This window comes from Cnephaeus nilssonii, assembly GCF_951640355.1.
Source record: "Cnephaeus nilssonii genome assembly, chromosome: 13".
Lineage (NCBI taxonomy): Eukaryota > Metazoa > Chordata > Mammalia > Chiroptera > Vespertilionidae > Cnephaeus > Cnephaeus nilssonii.
This window is the reverse complement of record NC_137084.1, coordinates 66,137,891-66,157,753: the sequence shown is the minus strand read 5'-3', so window position 1 is coordinate 66,157,753 and position 19,863 is coordinate 66,137,891. Positions and strand designations below refer to the sequence as shown.

The 19,863-nt window shown below is 39.5% G+C and overlaps 1 protein-coding gene across 1 annotated transcript in view; it reads right to left on the bottom strand.

Annotated features, from left to right (window-relative positions):
• ARHGAP42 (Rho GTPase activating protein 42) overlaps positions 1 to 19,863 on the bottom strand; it is a 251,835-nt gene that overhangs the window by 54,725 nt on the left and 177,247 nt on the right. Inside the window, exons 5-6 of the mRNA XM_079787754.1 lie at positions 14,044 to 14,145; positions 6,021 to 6,131 (exon numbers count right to left, since the gene is read on the bottom strand). Of these exons, the coding sequence (XP_079643880.1) occupies positions 6,021 to 6,131; positions 14,044 to 14,145 (213 nt within the window). The remainder of the gene's footprint in view (positions 1 to 6,020; positions 6,132 to 14,043; positions 14,146 to 19,863) is intronic.

The following is a 19,863-nucleotide window of genomic DNA, read 5'->3' as shown; positions in this document are numbered from 1 at the left end:
TGCAGCCATGGAGCAAGCAGGAGGCTTGGCTCTGCTCAAGGCTACAAAGTTTCAATTATAGAAGATAAATAAATCCCAGATACCAGGGCCTCCACTTGGGTCGCTGGGGAGCGTGACCGGCCTGCAAACCACCACAGGCCCCTCGCCCAGGCCGCCCCATGCCTCAAGGGAACCCCCACCCTGATCCAGGACACCCTTCAGGGCAAACCAGCTGGACCCCACCCATGCACCAGGCCTCTATCCTATCTAATAAAAGAGTAATACGCAAATTGACCATCACTCCAACACACAAGATTGCTGCCTCCACGTGGTCAAAGATGGCTGCCCCCATGTGGACACAAGATGGCCACTACAAGATGGCCAGCAAGATGGGGAGGGCAGTTGGGAGGGACCAGGCCTGCAAGGGAGGAAAGGTGGGGGTAACCGGGCCTGCAGGGAAGGGCAGTTGGGGGGGACCCAGGCCTGCAGGGGAGGGCAGTTGGGGGGGACCAGGCCTGCAGGGGAGGGCAGTTAGGGGCAAACAGGCTGGCAGGGGAGTGGTTAGGGGGTGATCAGGCTGGCAGGCAGAAGTGGTTAGGGGCAATCAGGAAGGCAGGCAGGCGAGCAGTTGGGAGCCAGCAGTCCTGAATTGTGAGAGGGCCTAAACGGTACGATCGGGCTTAAACAGGCACTCGGACATTCCTCGAGGGGTCCCAGATAGGAGAGGGTGCAGGCTGGGCTGAGAGACACACACCCCCATGCACGAATTTCGTGCACCGGGCCTCTAGTATAATAACAACAACAACTATAAATTACTTGATAGATTAGGTTTTAATATTAAGAAAGTCACTTTTATCATCAGGAAAAAGTCATGTAGCACTATATTATTCCCAAGAATTTTAAAATCAAATTAGATTTTGTCACTCCAATAACCTGACCAAATGTGGAAATTGATACTGCCATTACATAAATAAGTAATCATTTAGAAAAACCCTTTATAACTCAGCAAAGAAATGAATATTCAAAATGTCCCAGTCCATTAATCATTAGGTTTCAAGCCTTAAGGGCTCACAGGTGCCAGTGATACTGTGAATGGCAGAGAAAAGCGAGAAAAAGGGGTTGGGAAGGTAGGAACCCTAAAGCAACTGATGCAGTAATTCCAGATGACTGTTGCCCAAACTGAGCAGAATAAGTGGGATGTAAAGGCTCTTATACTGAAGTGATTCATTCTTCATCTCCTAAGAAATTAATCACCGAAAATCCCAACAAATCCACTAATACACACACACACACACACACACACACACACACACACACACATGCACTTATTATATACTAGAACTAATAAACAAGTTCAGCAAAGTTGCAGGATACAAAATGAATATACAAAAATCAACTATATTTGTATACATTTGCAATGAATAACCTGAACATGCAATTTCAAAACAATCCCATTCACAATGGCTTCAAACAGAATAAAATACTTAGGAATAAATTCTTTAAAAAGAAGTACAAAATTTATAATTTGCAAAGTACAAAATGCTGTTGAAAGATATTAAAGAAGGGCTATATAAAAGGAAAATATTTTATGTTCATGGATTGGAAGACAATATTGTTAAGATGGCAATACTCCCCAAATTGATGTGCAGATATAATGAAATCCTTTGTCAGAAACCCAGCTGACTTCTTTATAATAGTGGATAAGCTGAGTCTAAAATTCATATGGAATAGCAACAAACCAAAACCAGCCAAACTAATGTTGAAAAGGATGAAAAAAGTAGTTTATTTCCTAACTTAATGCAATGCAATAGTAATCAACTGTGCGATGCTAGCTCAATGACAGTCCTATAAACAATGAAAGAGAATTGAGAGTCTAGAAATAAAACCCACATATCTATGGTCAACTTATTTTCAACAAGAGTACCAAGACGAAAAAAATGAATAAAGAATAGTCTTTTCAATCAGGATTCTTGGACCACTGGATAGACAAATGTAAAAGAATGAAGTTGGATGCCCACTTCACCCCATCAATAAACCATGAACTAAAAATGGGCACAATGTATGCCTGCTATGTGAATTACACCCCAATAACACTGTTTTAAAAAAATAAAAATAAAATAAACACTTCCAATACGCAAAGCACCGGCATGCTCTAGAAGAAATAAAAATCATATGTAGGCCTCTACATTTGGCCACTGAAACTCCTGAGAAGATGGGGAAAGTAGGGCAAATCAAGGCATCAATTCTCACAAGTGCCGGGCCTTTCGTTAAGCCTGCAGTCTCTGCTGCTCCTTACTTGGAGGAAACTTAGAGGGAAATACCTTGGAGGATAGCCTCAAAACGACTATGAAGCACTTTAACTCTAATACGTACATGTTCAGAGGAGTTTATTGAGTGGAAACGAGGGGGTATCAAAACCTAACCAAATAAGTGGAAAAATGTGAAGAGAAAAGAGAGCCAAGGGTAGAAAGAGCTTGGTCAGCTGTGGCCTGGGCTGACAACGTCTAAAGCAGGGTGATGGAAGGAGGATGGAAGAACAAATGAATACACAGGTATGTAACTGATTCAATTCAATTTAAAAAGCTAAAACTCTCTGAAGTTGTGGCAGTAAAGAACCATTGGAGTTCCTGAAGGCGATGTCTACACATTCAAAGGGATGGCATTCAGATGAAGTGGCCGGACACCAACTTCTGTGGGAAAGGAACAGAAGCACTGAGCAATACAGTCAGCTCATCTCTTTAGATCAATAGGAATGGAGGAGGCAATGCAGGCAACAGGGTAATCAAAGCCCAGCTGAAGCTCCGTTCTGACCAAGCCTCCCCATGATTGATTTCTGAAAGGAAGTTCAAGGGGATGAGTCAGCCAAACAAACAGAACGTATTTTTCTTATTTTTCCAAAATTTTATTAACTGTCTAACTAGTACTACTGTAAATTGCAGATGTTTTCATAACAGGACCTAGAACTAAATAAAAGGGCCATCACAGATTTTATTTTAAGGTATATGACCTAAAGAGAGATTTGTTGTTTCATTTTTATAGGATGAATGCACTTAGATTTTCATCAGGATCGAAATAACCTTTAGTCCTATAGAGCTTTTAAAAAAATGACATTGTCTAATTTGCTCACTTTGATTTACCTTTAAAGTAAATGTTCTATATGAAAGCTAACCAAACATATTGAAAAGGAACACAAAAAGATTTAACTTTCAAACATACAGATGTAGTTCATTGTTTAAAAATATGTAAATGTCCCCTTTTTTTCCATGTTTTGGCATTTTCCTCAAGCTTTTCCTTGAAATAATGGCCCTGTATAAATATTTATTTCTAATACCACTTATATATTCTGCAGAAGTTTTATCACAAGTAGTGGGGTCATGATATTAATTGAAACAATGTAAAATAATCTCAAATGCTCATCATAAAGAATGTTAGTTAATGCATATCACCAGGAGTATTTATATTATCTACTTGTTACGTTACAATCTCTGAGATAAGACACATCCCTGGGGTATTTTGCTTTATTCTAATCCTTGATAAGTAAATCTGGGCTACCTGGAATAGACTGCTAGATTGGTGCAATATGAACAGTGATGCAACAGGAATTAGATTTCTGCAGAAAAAAAAAACCTGCAAAGATATTGAAGTATCCTCATGTGCTTTTATGTTCCTCGCTCCTGGGAGCTTTGTTTTTGAAATTTTAAAAACTCTTTTCCTCCAAATTAATTTGTAAATGCGTAACCTAAAGAGCAAATGCCCATGTTTCATTGCTCCCGTTCCTATTCTTCTTATTATTGAAATGGAAATTAAGTAAAACCCCACGGAAGAGGCTTTGCAGCTAGAAATGAAAACGAGACTAAACTGACAGTACTGTTTGGTTTGGCCAGACATTCTAATAGGAAAAATACAGCAGCCAAGAAAATATTTTGGAAGAAAGACAGATTTAAACATCGATTTTGATTGTGGCGTCACGGGAAAGGCATGCATTACAGAAGGCATCAGACCGTCCCAGTTTGGGAAACGGTAGGGAGAAGAAAGAAAACTTGTTTCAACCGGAGGACAGTTTCCACTTCCCTACATTATCGCAGCAATTCACAAATTCTTACCATTCCTGTCACGTGTGAGCACACGATTTTACAGCCTTCTCCTTATAGACCTGATGTCACGGGACAGAATGGTCTAGCTCACTGTTCCCAGACAAGGTGGGCCATGAAAAGAAGCTGATGGGAACATGGGCTCCTGCATGGCCCTCAGAAGCGGGAGAGGTATTCCAGATGCACAAGGATGAGTGCAGGTGTAAAGGGGTCATTCCAGGTGAGAAAGGACCGTGCAGCACATGAGCACAGTATGTGGAGGCAGTGGGAACAGGAAGGGAAGACGTATGAAGGAAAACGGTCAGAACGAAGGGGGTACTCCAGCAGTGTACGGCCAAGAAGAGCTAAAATTCGGAAATCCCAAGAGGGCACCCCCCCGGGAGAAAGCCCTCTAGCGAGTAGAGGGGCTTTCAAAACCCTGGTAGGATTCGGAGGCAGAACTTAGTCCATGAGAAGGGAGTAGTAATGCTAAGTACTGGCGATCTTCCCAGCCTAGGGGCTGCTAGGCTGACCAGCTACCCAGGAACCCCAGATGAGCTTCAGAAGGCCGCCGAGAAGCTGAATCAGATCCTCAAAGCATCTCCTAAACAGAGGTTACTGGGTTTAAGGACTAAGCTGTTAGGCAATCCGAACTTGAGGCTAAGCCTGCTATCTCAAACAAGAGGTAAAAGTTAATTCCCTGAGCCTGCGTGTGGCTTCCAGTTCCTTAAATCCCTTTTAGCTGAGGGGCTGGCCCTACAGACTTGTCCAGGGCCCAGTTTACGGCGGGAAGTTGGGTGGCTCCAGCTGAAGGAGGGGAGTGAAGCGGGGTGCTGAGCCACACAGGGACTGGACACGGCCCAGCCTCTGCTGTCTCCGTTTCCCGCCATCTTCAGGGCATCACAGAAGGGTTTCCATCGGGAAATACATTTTGGCAAATACATTTTGAAGTGTGTTTTTCCTTCCCTTTTCCCTATCACTTCCTCCACAATAGGAAGAATGTGTTTTCTGATTACAAATAGATTTTTTTTCTTCACACAATGACCGACATAGGAAGAAAAGTATGGCTTACATTGTATGTATATTTGATTACTTAATATATTTTACTATCACTGTCCTCTCATCTCATGGAATCTGAGCGTTATCTACTAACGGAAGGCAATCTCGACTGTAGAACTTACCTTTATTCATCACAGATGCTCTCTCCTGAATATGCCCACGTCGCCAATATTGCAACATATTAGGGTATTACTTGGGAAGAAAATGAAGCAAGCCTATAAAGACCAGCCACCTGCTCATTTCTGTAATGCGGTTTGCATTAGGGAATCCATTACTTTTCACACTGACTTAGCAAAATAAATGACTTCACTGGAAAGTCAGACAAGTCCCAGCCTTGCAAGGCGGTGGCGGGAACGAAGGAAGAGACGTGGCCTATGCCTTCTCCCCTCACCTAAAGCGCTGGCGCGTGGGTCGCTTTAGTGGTGAGGTGTGTTTGCTTAGGTATATGTCATAAACACCCTTCTGTTCTTAATTCTTTCAAATCAGTGGGCTATTTTAGAACAGTTTTCAGTTTATAGAAACATTGAGCAGAAATTAAGAGTACCCATATAGTCCCTCAGCGCCTATTCAGACAGTTTCCCTGTCATGAACATCTTGCATTAGTGAGGAAAACTGGTTACAAATGACAATCCAGTACTGACACATCATTATCAATTAAATCTATAGTTTACATTAGGGATTCAGTCTGTGTTGTACATTCTATGGGTTTTCACTAATCTGTAATGACATGTGTCCACCATCACAGTTTCATACAATAGTTTTTCTGCCCCAAAAGTGCCCACCTATTTGCTCCTCCCACATTCCCGTCTCCCTTTTTATTTTTAAAAATCGTAAGTTTCAACAGAAAAACACTGCAATATTTTCCCACAGGATATACTGGACTTACTATTTTATAGGGAAATTAAAACTTACCGGTTCGACAAATTCAAACTTCTTTTTTTCTTGAACTTCTTGAATCTTAAAGACATATTCTAGCGATGCTTCATAGAAGTTTTGATGTTCTCGGTCGATTTGTGTATCTGCCTAAAGAGTGCAAAAAAGGCAAACCATGACACAGGGAGTAATGATTAATGGTTCTATATTAGAGAGGAGCTCAAATCCTGTTCCATTCTGAAAATTTTATTAAAATTAAGTCCTGCCAAAAGTTTTAATATAGCAATTGTTATTATGTCCTGGGAATACAGACACTAGGAAAACACAGCCCTTGTCCGTAAGAACTATAGTATATGGGGTGGGAGGGGAAAAACAACAACAGAGTAAGCATACAACAGTCAGATCATTTTTTAAAATAATGTGGAAGAGGTATATAAAAGTATTTGAAAATCTACAGGATCATAAAAAAAAAGAGCTTTAAGTTCTGGGGGGAAATGGTGGTGGTTTGAGTTGATTTTTAAGATGAACAACTGGCAGTGAGTAGTCAAAGATTTTTTAAAAAAAGAGTCACTCCCATAAAAAAGTAAAGAACCGTGAATGAGTTTGACAGGGTTTGCCAACAGAGTAAATAAGCGGAGGGAAGGAAGGAGAAGTAAGATTAGCATCACACTGTCAGAGACCTTGAACACTGCATAGCAAATGTGGATTTAACTGAGAACAAATTATCTGAGAATATTAAGCAGCAAGCCACATCATTAGGTAATCCCTTAGAAAGATAATACTGATAGCAGAGCCAAAAAATTTCCATGGTTCTAACCTAGTGATTCATACTCCATCAATGCCATGCACATTTTTTCTTCATGGACACAGTAAGGTTCGATTGATAAAGTGTAAGAAAATGGTTATTGAGACAATTTCGTTTTCTTTTTTATGCTACCTCTCTCCCCTCTTCTATGCCCACTACCACCCTCATATGCCCTTTTTAAAACTGGTTTTTAACGGAGAGGCATGCCCTGGCCTGTGTGAATCAGTCAATTGGTGCATCCTCCCATGCAATGGAAGGTCATAGGTTTGATTCCCAGTCAGGGCACATACCCAAGTTGGTTCAAACCCTGGTCAGGGAGTGTACGGGAGGCAACCAATGATGTATCTCTCTCACATTGATGTTTCTCTTTCTCTTTCTTTCTCTTCTCCCTCCCCCGTCTCTAAAAAAATCAATTAAAAAAAAAAAAGAGTCATGATTTTACTTTTCATGCCATTACATACTCCCCGCTGCCAGCTGAGATTACTAAAAGCAGATGGAAAAAAAAAAGGGGGGGGGGTGCTCTCTGGAATACAAAGTATCTGCCAATAACAATTTGGGAATAGAATATAACTTTGGAGCTATTTTATAATGACAATTTCACAAAGAGAAGCTTTAAAAAAAAAGATAAAATTAGGTTTACTGGCTTGGACATCACAGCATCTTAAAACTTCACTTGAAATGCCTTTAAAAATAATGATATATACTTACTATGCATTTATTCATATAATTAAAAATAACCCAGTATTATAAGCAGCTCAATAGGGAGTTTTTTTAAAGTTGAGCGTTCCAACTTTCTAAACTAATATACAAAAAGAACATATAAATCAGGTAGGAAATGTGAACCAGAAGCTTCCAAGCTCCCAAAGATAATTTCTAAACAAGAAAAGATATACACACCAACACAAAGGCAATCAGCATTCTACACAAATCAGGCATTTTCTTACCACAGCTTACGAGAGCGCACTATTTATAGAAGGAAGGGTAAGGAGGTATAGTTAGTGGTATGCTAATAAATGTTTAGCAGCTGGCTCTCGTGGGGGGGGGGTGGGGAGCCGGATTTGCAGTACTGGCTGGTTTCTGTGGTGTAAATATTCCCCAAACAGCCAGTTCCAAACCACAAACCCAACATCAGTGAATGAGGGAGTGAGAAGGAGATGGGAAAATCGGCTCTCCAACAGAGAGCGCCAGGACACCACTGGTGGAGAGGCCACAAGAATATTTTTTCGTCTCAGCGATAGCATTCTATGCCACAAGTTACTTCTGAAGGTCTTCCTATTTACTTGAAACGATAACGGCATGGGTTGTGTTGACCAGCGCATGGGAACAAACTAGAATGCCGGGCCACCTTTACGACGTGTGCGATTATTTCTGGGCAACAAAGCTGTGAAGCAAAGCCCACGGCAGGCGCGGGTGCTGTCCTGGGAGGCCTGCTCCCAGGCTGGCCCTTGGCTGCGTCTGGGAATGTTGATTTTGGGAGCGTTCCCACCAGCCTAATTGATAAGAGCAGCTCAGGATGTCAAAACAATGTGTGCAAACAATATGGTTTATTTTAAACACCTGCATTTCCTCTGGGACTCTGGAATTTGGGACCATGACGAGCAGAAGGTGCCTACGTGACCACCTCCCAGTAAAAACCATGGGTGCTCGGTCTATATTGAGTTTCTAATAGACAACATTTCACATGTTTCTTCACAACTTATTACTTAGTGGAATTAAGTGTGTCCTGTAATGTCTCCACTGGGAAAGGACTCTTGGAAGCTCATGCCCAGACTTCGCCCTATGCATCCTTTGCTGAGTTTCCTTCATATCTTTTCACTGCAGGAAAACCATAGCCACGAGTCCTAGCGAATCATGAAATCTGGGGGTAGTAAGTCATTTCCTCAGAAACTCATTTGCCTTGCACAAGTCCATCTCATCAAAGGGGCGTGGGGGCACCAAGAAGGATAAAAGAGAAAGGATGACTCTTGCCATCTGCCAATTATAGGTATTTCCCATCCCCTCCAATCTAGATGAATTCCAAACCTGCTTGAATTCCCATCACCTCAAATCTAGATGCATTTGTTGTACCAAGCCTGCTTTGAAAGGTCATCTAGAATGTACAGTGCTTAGAGACTATAACAGCTTAATTTCTCTTCAGTGCAAGGTATTTTTTTAAAGACATTCTTTACTTGCAATGAATCCCGTTAGTACTTAAGCTCATATAGTATGTTATTCACTAGCAGACAGTTGCTTATAAACCCACTGGCAACTGTTGCTTTGTATTCTGTACTGGATAAATAGGATAACCATATAATTTACTGTCCAAAGTTTTTAAACGGAAAGGGAACACCAGTAATAATTATGCCCAAACAACAGGTACAAACTATTGTTTACAAGGCAAAAGGGGACAGTAAAGTCATCCTAGTAAGAAACCAAGTTCATTACGTAAGAAAACTATATAGTTCTGCAGAAACCTAAATTACTCCCCATCTACAATAAGCGATCTGATTAAAATAGAGAAAAACACATACACACATCCTCATTCTCAGAGGGGAAATGATTTAAGCTGGACTGAAGAATGGGAGTTTAGAGTAAGTGGAGATAAAAGGAGAAGAATCTGAGTGAGGGAACAGGTACAAACAATAGTTTATACCTGTCCAGAAAAGTTATGTTTTGGTTGATCAAAGAGTTTAGTCAGAAATGAGAGTTAAGGCAGAAAAGAGAGAATGTGTGCAAACTTTATCCGTAGACACTACAATAGCTTGAGGAAGGTGTTGATGAGATCAAAGTAGAATTCCAGGAAGATTAACGTGAGGACAGTAGAGAATATACTGATTCAATGGTGCGGCTGGGTGCCTGTGACTGTAGGGAGACCTCTTATTTAGTAGGGGTGAAGATGTTTGGTATACATCAGTAAGAAAGAGAAGCTGAAGGATGTGAGAAACAAGGACGTGGGTGTGAGAAGGGAGGGGAAAAAAGTAAAAAATAATTTTAATATGAGAAACACCAGCATTAACAGAATTAAAGAAAGGAGAAGTAGGAACAAATTTGAGAAAATGGTGATATGTGCGATTTCAATGTGTCACTAAGAAGTGATCAAGTTCAGAGCATGAAGTTGGTCAACATGATGAAATTACACCCTGAGATGCTGATTGGGATGTTATAAGGACAGTATGGAAATGGAAGAGATGTCGGGGACACAAACTTAAGGATATGAATAGAGGAATAAGGGTAGAAACTAAGGGATTCCCTTTCTTTAGGAGGCAGGGATAAGAGGACCCTGCTCAAAGCATATTTAGAGACACGTGAAAACCCAATTTCTGGGTTCCTCAAGGGGTTTCTTTTATCCTAACTATAAAAATATTATAGATTCATTATTATAAGTTTACTCATTACTATAACAGAGAAATGTAAAGATTGTAAGAATCATTCTTCTTCTTCTTCTTTTAACCTTCACCCAAGGACATGCTTACAGAGAGGAAGAGAGAGAGAGAGAGAGAGAGAGAGAGAGAGAGAGAGAGAGAGAGAGAAACATTGATTGGTTGCCTTCCACACACGCCCAGACTGGGGACTGAACCCACAACCCAGGTATGTGCACTAACCAGGAATCGAACCAGCAACCTTTTGGTGCATAGGAAGATGCTCAGCCAACTGAGCCACACTACAGCTAGGCCCCAATCATTCTTTTGTGTCATTTCAGATATTTCTAAATTTTTGCATTGCAAGAGTTATCTTACATCAACACCACAATTTATTTTTATGCTCATTTTGACCATTTCTCTTGGGTAAATTCCTATCAACAGAAATCATTTCAACTATATTTTACATTTCAAATTTGTTGAAACATGTCATCAAATTTACCTCAAGAATAATTGAATAATTTTGTTCCTACCAGAGAAGCAAAAGTGTGCTCATTTTCCCATACCATCACTAACAGTGGACAGCCTATATAATAAAGAGGTAACATGTAAATTAACCCTCATGCCCTCACAAGATGGCTGCCTATGACCAGGTTGGCAGGGGGTTAGTGAGGGACGATCAAATGACTGAACAAGCAGGCTGTGTGGGGCAACCAAGTTGGCAGGGGGGTTAGTGAGGGACGACCAAATGACTGAACAGCAGGCTGCGTAGGGCGACCAGGCCAGCAGGAGGGTTAGTGAGGAGTGACCAGGCCAGCAGTTAGGGGCGATCAGGCAGGCAGGCAGGTGAGATGTTAGGAGCCAGCGGTCCCAGATTGTGAGAGGGCTGTCCCCCAAGGGGTCCCGGATTGGAGAGGCTGCAGGCTGGGCTAAGGGGACCCTCCCCATACATGAATTTCATGCACCGGGCCTCTAGTAGTATATAAAACAGTATGGTCTTGGCATAAAAACAGACAAACAGATGAATGGAACAGAACAGAGCCCAGAAATAAACCCATGCATAAATGGCCAATAAATTTATGAAAAAGAAACCAAGAATATACAATGGGGAAAGAACAGTGTCATCAACAAATGGTGCTTGGAAAAGTGGACAGCCAGATGCAAAAGAACGAAATTCGATCACTATCTTACACCATTCCAAAAATTAGCTTAAATGGATCAAAGACTTGAACATAAGACCTACAACCATAATTGCTTAGAAGAAAAGCATAGGTGATAAGCTCCTTGACATAGATTTTGGTGATGATTTTTTAAATCTCAAACCAAAAGCAAAGGCAACAAACGTAAAAACAAATTAAGTGGGACTACATCGAACTAAAAAGCTTTTGCACAGCCCTGGCCAGTGTGGCTCAGCTGCACCAAAAGGTGGCTGGTTCAATTCTGGTCAGGATAGATGCCCTGTGTTGCAGGCTCGATCCCAGGTAGGAAGCATGCAGGAGGCAGCCGACAAATGTTCCACTCTCACATTGATGTTTTTTTCTCCTTCTCCCTTCCTCTGTCTCTAAAATTCAATAAAAATATTTTTTAAAAAGCTTCTACACAGCAAAGGAAAAGGCAATGTACTAAATAGAAGAAAATATTTGCAAATCATATATGTGATAAGGGGCTAATATCCAAAACATATAGAGAATTCATACAACTCAAGAGCAAAACACAAACAATCCTATTACAAAACCGATGATCTGAATAAACATTTTTACCAAAAAAGACATACATATTGACCGACAGAGACATGAAAAGATGCTCAACATCATTAATCATCGGGGAAATGAAAATTAAAATCACAATGAGATATTACCTCACACTGGTTAGAATTGCTATAATAAAACAAATGTTGGTAAAAATCTAAATTGGTGCAGTCACTATAAAAAAATTATGGAGGTTACTAAAAAAATAAAAAACAAAACTACATTATGCTTCAGCAATTTCACTTTTGGCATTTATCTGAAGAAAACAAAAACACTAATTCAAAAAAATGTATGCACCCCCATGTTCATTGAAGAGTTATTTACAACAGCCAAAATATGGAAACAACCTAAATGCCCATAGATGGATAATAAATAAATAAATTGTGAACATTGGTCAGTCAAAATAAGTAAATAAAATCTTACTATTTTGACAACCTGGATGGACCTTGAGGGCATAATGTTAAATGAAAAATCAGACACAAAAAAATACCATATGATATCTCTTATATGTGGAACCCCAAAAAATAAGTAAATAAAAGTTCACAGGTAAAGAGAACAGATTGGTGGATGCCAGAATCAGGGGGGCAGGGGAATGGGCAGGAATAAAATTTAAGAAAAAAGGAAGGAAGGAAGGAAGGAAGGAAGGAAGGAAGGAAGGAAGGAAGGAAGGGAGGAAAGGAGGGAGGAAGGGATGGATGATGAAATGATGTAGGTTTAATAAGAGCTTTCCAGGTAGAACAACAATAAGTGCAAAGGTCCTGAGGTATGCCCAGACTTGAATAATTTGGGCAAGACCAAAGGTTAACATAACCAAAGCATGGAGTAAACAGAAGAGTCAAGAAAGCAGGGGGGTGGGGGTGGAGGGCGGAGGTGGGGGAGGGAGGGGGTGGAATGGAGGAGAAGAAGTAGTAGTAGTATGGGACATGTCAATGGAATATTAAATTGTAAATATAATACCTCATAAAATTAAATATGCCGTTGAAAATTTAAAATATTCATTTTTCTTAATGACAGTTTTTTTTTCCTCATTTCATTTAGCTACAAAACCTTTCCATGGGCACACAATTATATGTTCAATTATCCTTTTTTAATAGCAGGTGCTAGTAACACAATATAGGTTATAATGAACTCAAGTTTAAATAACAGGACTTCCCAATATGAAATATATTTAAATGAAGAAATTCAATTCCCTCAATGAAAGTGTAGAAAAAAGGAATCAGAAGCAAAATAACCCTCCCGTGGCTGAATGTGGAGGTACGAGAAATAGCAGAAAGAATACAGAGAGCAGAGGACCAGGGTGAATTGGAAAAGCGCTCATTGGCTTCGCTGGATCAGGATGAGGCATTCAGAAGCGGTTCTGGGAATGACACCTCCAAGTACAGAGAGAGGAGGGAGAAGAGACGGGGAGACTCCGAGTGGCAGTCTCCTATGATTCTCTGTGAAGGTGTGGAGCCCAGGGTGCGACCACCTGACTCCCTTCTTGCAGCTCTGAGACAACCATGGTAGATCCAGGGAAAAGCGTGGTGGAGTGTCAAGATTTTTTGTTGTTCTTAGGATGAAAATGACCAAGAAAGTCCATTAAACAAAACAAAACAAAAACACCCATCTCCCATCAGCAGAACTAAAACTGCATTATGCCTTGGTAAAAGGACTACAAGATTTTACTAATTATAGTTAAAACACTACCAATGAAAAGGACAGATATTTCAGAAAGAATGAATAATTGGACTGCTTATATGCATACAGGTTAGTAAAATATTTCTGTTGCCTGTTCTTTTAAGACAATCGATGTAAAATAATTGAATTTCTCCCCCCACCCCAATGTTGAGGCAACGCCTTAAAAACAGATATTTTCAACTTAACACAAAAGCTATAACAAGTATTTGGTAGGTTCTGCCATTAAAATATGCCCAACAGAAGAAAATGAAAAAGTTTTGTTTCATTCTTTCTTACTGTTGAAGAAAACACTATCTTTTCATTTGGAACTGTTAACATTTAATGTCATAAGGCATGAAAAATGTTCAGCACAGGGCCTGTCCATAGTAAATGCTCAGTGAACTATCTACTTTTTTAAACTAAAGACTAGCAGATTCTGAGGTACTGCTACCTTTGGACATTTGGACTTCACAGGACTTAATGCTAATGCCCCCTTTTCTATGGGAAAAGCTTACCTCTTGCAAATGAGACTCCTTTTTCTTCGCAGACAAATTTAAATGTTTGTCAAGAATAGAATAGTATTTTTCACTCTCCTTGTCAAACTTCTTCTTCCCATCCTGGGGATAACAATAACAAAAAACACACACAGCCATAAACATTCAAATTAGAGCCTCAAGAAAACCTCAATTTTCACCACTCTCATCAAACATCAAATAAAATAAGGATTAGTGAACTCCAAATACAGGCAAAACTATATGAAGCAGAGTAGAAAGAAGGACATGAAACAACAGTCATTGGCATTTGTATTCTCTCAGAGGTGGTCATGGAATTATCTCTTACGGAGGGGTCAGACTGGCTGTAGTAGAATCCCTTTGAGCACTTTATAATTGATTCTCAAATAAAGAAAATGTCTCCTTTAGGCTTTTTAGTGATTCGGTTGAGATAATATATAGCCAGTTTAGAGAACCACGGGCACAGAGCCTTTTCCAGAAATCATTATTTCCCAGCCACAAAAAGATACTTGATATTTCAAACAACTCATTCTTAACAAGGAAGAAAACAGACGTTTAAAGGCATAAAATCATTAAATCAGACAGCTTAAAGTCAAATCAAAGGGATTAGCAACATATGTATCACTACTCAACATAACTAATAACTAACCTTCGCTTATGCCTAAAAATTATGTTTTTGATTTGAAGAGGTAGCTGTAACCAGGAGGGCCTTTTGAGGAGAAGCAGGATAACTTTACTAGTACCTTTCATTTTATCACATGCTTCTATCGAAATGCAAATGCAATAAAATCCCAAAAGAAACAGGACATGCCTGGGCATATAATCTTCTCCAACCATAAATACGCATGTTTTCTCCATTCATGAGACCCTCTGAAATAAATACTTGGTAACCACACTCAAATTTCATGGGCCAGAGTAGTACTACTCTTTGCTTTTATTTCAGTGTTTCTGGAAAGACAATCTCTGAACCACTTTAATCAGAGTCAGGTATCTTTAACCCTTTGCACTCGCTTGCTTTTTTCTAGATTCCTTTATTCTAATGCTAACCGTGTCGAGTCACACTCGACATTCCAGTGCAAAAGGTTAAGCCTATTCAAAATGCAGGTTCCTATTTCTCCCATCCAGAGATTCACGCACTGTTATTTTTCACAGCCTTTACTATATTGTACACCTTAAACTAATAGGAGCTTGTGTGTCAACTGTAATTAAAAAATAAATTTTTTAAGAACATATTTTTTTTAATTGATTTCAGAGAGGAATGTGCCCTGACTGGGAATATAACTGTGACCTCCTGGTTCATAGGTCGACACTCAACCATTGAGCCACGCCAGCTGGGCGAAAAATAAAATTTTAAAAATCAATCTCCATAATTATTATGCATAATGTTTTGCTTCATTATTTGCATAAGAATTTGGAAAAGGTAAATTAAAAATAATGGATATCCCCTAACCACCCCCATTAACCTCTTCCAGCAAAAAAAAAAAAAGGGGGGGGGGATGACATATGTAATACTTTCAACAATAAAGATTTTTAAAAAACAAACAAACAATGGATGGATGGATAGATGGATGAATTGATGGATGGATGATGGATGGATGGGGCAAGGAGGGGAAAAAGGGAAGAATGGAGGGAAAAGCTTGCATTGAATGGAAAGAGTAAGTAGGCTTCTGCTATAGAAGTTCAAATCCCTTTTAGACCATTTAAGAAGTACTGATAGGTTTGTACTTTACAGCACTATACCTGTAAATGAGGGGGGCGGGTATAAATCCTCCAAGGATTCTTATCACCTAAAGAGAAAATTGTGGTCCTACTAAGAGAAACACAATTGAAAATAAATCCAAAAGAGGTCTGTTGAGGAACTCACATACCAAAATAAGCAGAACCGAAAGGAAGCAAGGAAGCCCAAGGCTCAGACAGGAGAAGCGTGTCCGCTCCACTGAGGGGACAGACACCTGGGTGAGCATCGCATCTTCTGCTCAGTGATGTTACTCTTAAACCGGCGTTTCATGCTCACAATTCACCTGCCCAATCTACTTCTCCAAGGTCTCTCTCCTAGCCCCTTTTGAGCTCCTATCCTTTTCTTTTTTTCTCCCCAGGCCATCTCCCCTTTGACATAAATGCTCATTTCTTCCAATTTCAACCTATTTGAGTTATATCTACATTTAGTATCTAGCTCAAATAGACACCATTGACAAGTCCCCTCCACCAACTCTCTCTCTCCCTTCTGAATGCTCATACAGCTTTATATATGGGTTTCTTATGGTGTTCATGTTCTATGTTGCAGCACAGACCTTTACATATACCCTATCCTCCTTAAAATTGCATATCTCAGGGAGAGCTCAAGAAATATTTAATGAAAAGATGAAATTCTTCCTCTTATAGAACTGGCCACAATAGTCCCTCACTGATATTCCATTTGCTCAAAAAGTCAATAGCCATGTTACAAGAGAATATTCTGCAGAAATGGCATTAACTCAAACCCAATGGCACATTCTCATTTGGGGGCAACCAGCTGCATCATGGTATAGTACATAAAACTGATTCACTTTCATCTTACAATGCAGGCTTAAAATTTCTCACTACATAAAAGAAGAAACTGATTGAAGGAGAAGAGAACACAGCTGTGGTGGCTACACTCGCATCTTTGTTTTCAGTCAGTGTTTGATGGCATTTTTGGAAATGTTAATTCAGGGCTAACACATCAGAATTCCTGGCAATATAAAAGTTATTCCCAGAAGCACTTCCTGGATTCTTATTCAAACCCTGGCCCTTCACACCATCGGGCCAGCAAAAAAGATCTACTCAAAGGTTCCAAAGATATAGACAACAAAAACTCACTCAGCTGGAGCATAAAATTAAAGAGTTGTGTTTGCAGAGCAGGCCACATGAAGGACAACTATAATCTAAGGAAGCATGTTTCTGAAAACAAAGCACGCTTCTTGCAACTCACATCTCCACTAAAAAGTCATGATTTATTGCTCCTGTAAGCCAAGTCTATTTGGACTTAACCACTTAACACCATACAGCTACCTCTTGTCTCTGTTTACTTGTTGTGAATATCAAGCTAAGAATTTTCTCTGAAACTAGTGCTACAGAGAGAAGGGAACAATAACCCATGAATCTTTACTAAATGCTGTGCATGATCACTGACTTCGTATTTTTATTTTATTGATCTTAGAGAGAAGGGAGGAAAGGAAAGGGAGGGGGAGGGAGAGTGAGAAAGAGAGAAACATCGATTGGTTGCCTCCCACACATGCCCCCACTAGGGACCAAATCCACAACCTGGGTATATGCCCTAACCAAAAATCAAAACCAGCAACCTTTTGGTGTATGGATGAAGCTCCAACTAACTGAAACACACCATCCAGAGCCTATCACATCTTCTTATTGTCTTGGAATGATTCATAAAATGCTATATTATAATGGTACATTTTCTGTAAATCAATGGTGACTGCATTTGAACTAGGTAATCATTAAAAATGAAGACATATATAGGCATGTATGTGTGATAAGTATGTATATGATAAAGTACTTAAATATAGATAATCATAAAGGACAAATTAGTCCCCGAGCCTAATTAGAATTGGAGAAAGTATAAGGTAAGTTCTAGGTCTTCATTCTGTTTTCCAGACTACGCTGATTTATTCTGAGCATAGTGATCATACTATTAATGAGCTTTTAAGCTTAGCAACTGTGGTGACGTCACACACACTGAAGTGAGGAAGGAGAGGAAATCATTACAGCACAAATTCCAAGTGCCAATTTTACTCTTAAAGTTATTATATGTAATGAAAATTGTCAAATAGTTATAGCTACAAGCATATTACAGATAAAAATATTAAATTATACACAATTGTTAAAAAGAAAAAAAGACCAAACCAATGCCTTCACTAACCACAAGAGGGTACCAAAGATAAAGAATAGATTCGACTACAACATTTAGAAAATCACAAATAGAAATTTTAAGTGTTATCTAATTGCACTTTTTTTCTATAAAAGACTACTGCACCATTTTGTTTAAACAATTGCCTTAGCAACCTTTATTTTAATGTTACCATGATATAAATTTTTAAAATGAAGTAAAAATTTTTTGTTTTTTGTTTTAAATAATGGAGCACATATTTAGGATTTATGCTTCAGACTTTTTAAGACTATCCTAATGTTATGATAGCCACACAGGATACTGAAAAATTCCCTATACAAATATGTTATCATGTTAGTGTAATAACCATTAGCTAAGTAAGTACTATGTGTACTAGTATATTTTGAAAACTCCTTCACAAGACTGCACAGTAGTAGAAAAAGTAATATGAAGAGTACTAAACACCAATAGCTACATTTCTATTTAAAAAAAAAAAAAAGTGGAATTCTCGTAATTGGCAATGCGGTGGACATTGAGAGGATATGATATAGCCCTGACTATATCCATCCTGGCTAGCCTGCTTCCGCTCCTGGTGGTGAGATTTACCCACTGCCTAGAACAGCAGCCCAGGGTGACATCACAACCTCTGAGCCTCGGAAGGGCCAGATGCAAGGATATTCCAACCACATATTGTGTAGGAGTTTCCTGAGGCCCAACTGATTCCTGGTATCCAGAAACCCAAGTTGTTGATAATCTTAGTACAACTTACACAGCAATATCGCCCTGTGGGTGACTCCACCCAACCATCCCCCGTCTCCCCAACCCATTTCCCACCCAGACCCTCCTCCTCAATCTGCTCAGATATAGACATTCCAAAAGGGCTCCTTCCAGGTGAGTTGCCCCAGCATAATTCACACATCCCTCCCATTCCCAATGAGCTCACCGCTGCCACACCAGGTGATCATATTCATAAGAAACAAAGGTTTCATATTTGGTAAGGATTTCACAAGGATCTCCTACAGACTGCACACAGAAAAACAAAGAGAAATAGATGTGTGAAGGATATGAAGAAACAATACACAGAAGAGGAAAGCCAAAAGGGTGGCAAGCATATGAAGAGTTTTTCAAACTCATAAGTAGTAAGAGAAAAGCAAATTAAAATATTAAGTTATCACATCATATCTATCAGATATTGGCAAGAGTTAGAAAGTTGAATAACACTACATATAGAGTGGAGATGCAGGAACCCCTAGGTACTATGGGTGGGACTGTAGGGGGGTACAACCTTTCTAAAAAGAAATGTTACACTACTAAGGAGCAAAATGTGTGCCCTAAGAACCAGCTTCTGTGTGTGCATTCCAAAAAGATCCTTACAAAAAAGTCCGTAAAGAAACAGGAATGAGGCTATGCATCTGTGGGAACAAGAGATAGGGTATTCATTAGTGGATATAAAATGAGTTAGATGTATCCTATGGAATGCTATACAGAAGTTAGAAGAAAACATTACAAGTGGATGGATCTTAAAACACAATTGTGAGGGTAAAAGAAAAAACAAAATTTGCATACAAAATGATACCAATTTTGTAAGAACATAAAACAAAAATATACACATGAAACTCATAAGAATGGTTGCTATGTGAGAAACATGTGAATGAGGTATGAGAAAATTAATAAAACACAAGAGAGGGCTGTAAACTAAAGGAGAAAATATTTTTTTAAAGATAAGACAATTAGGAGATTAATCAAAAAACCCAACATCTGACTAATAGAATTAAAGGTAGCGAAGGAATTACCTAAAACAGTGGTCGGCAAACTCATTAGTCAACAGAGCCAAATATCAACAGTACACCGATTGAAATTTCTTTTGAGAGCCAAATTTTTTAAACTTAAACTTCTTCTAAGGCCACTTCTTCAAAATAGACTCGCCCAGGCCGTGGTATTTTGTGGAAGAGCCACACTCA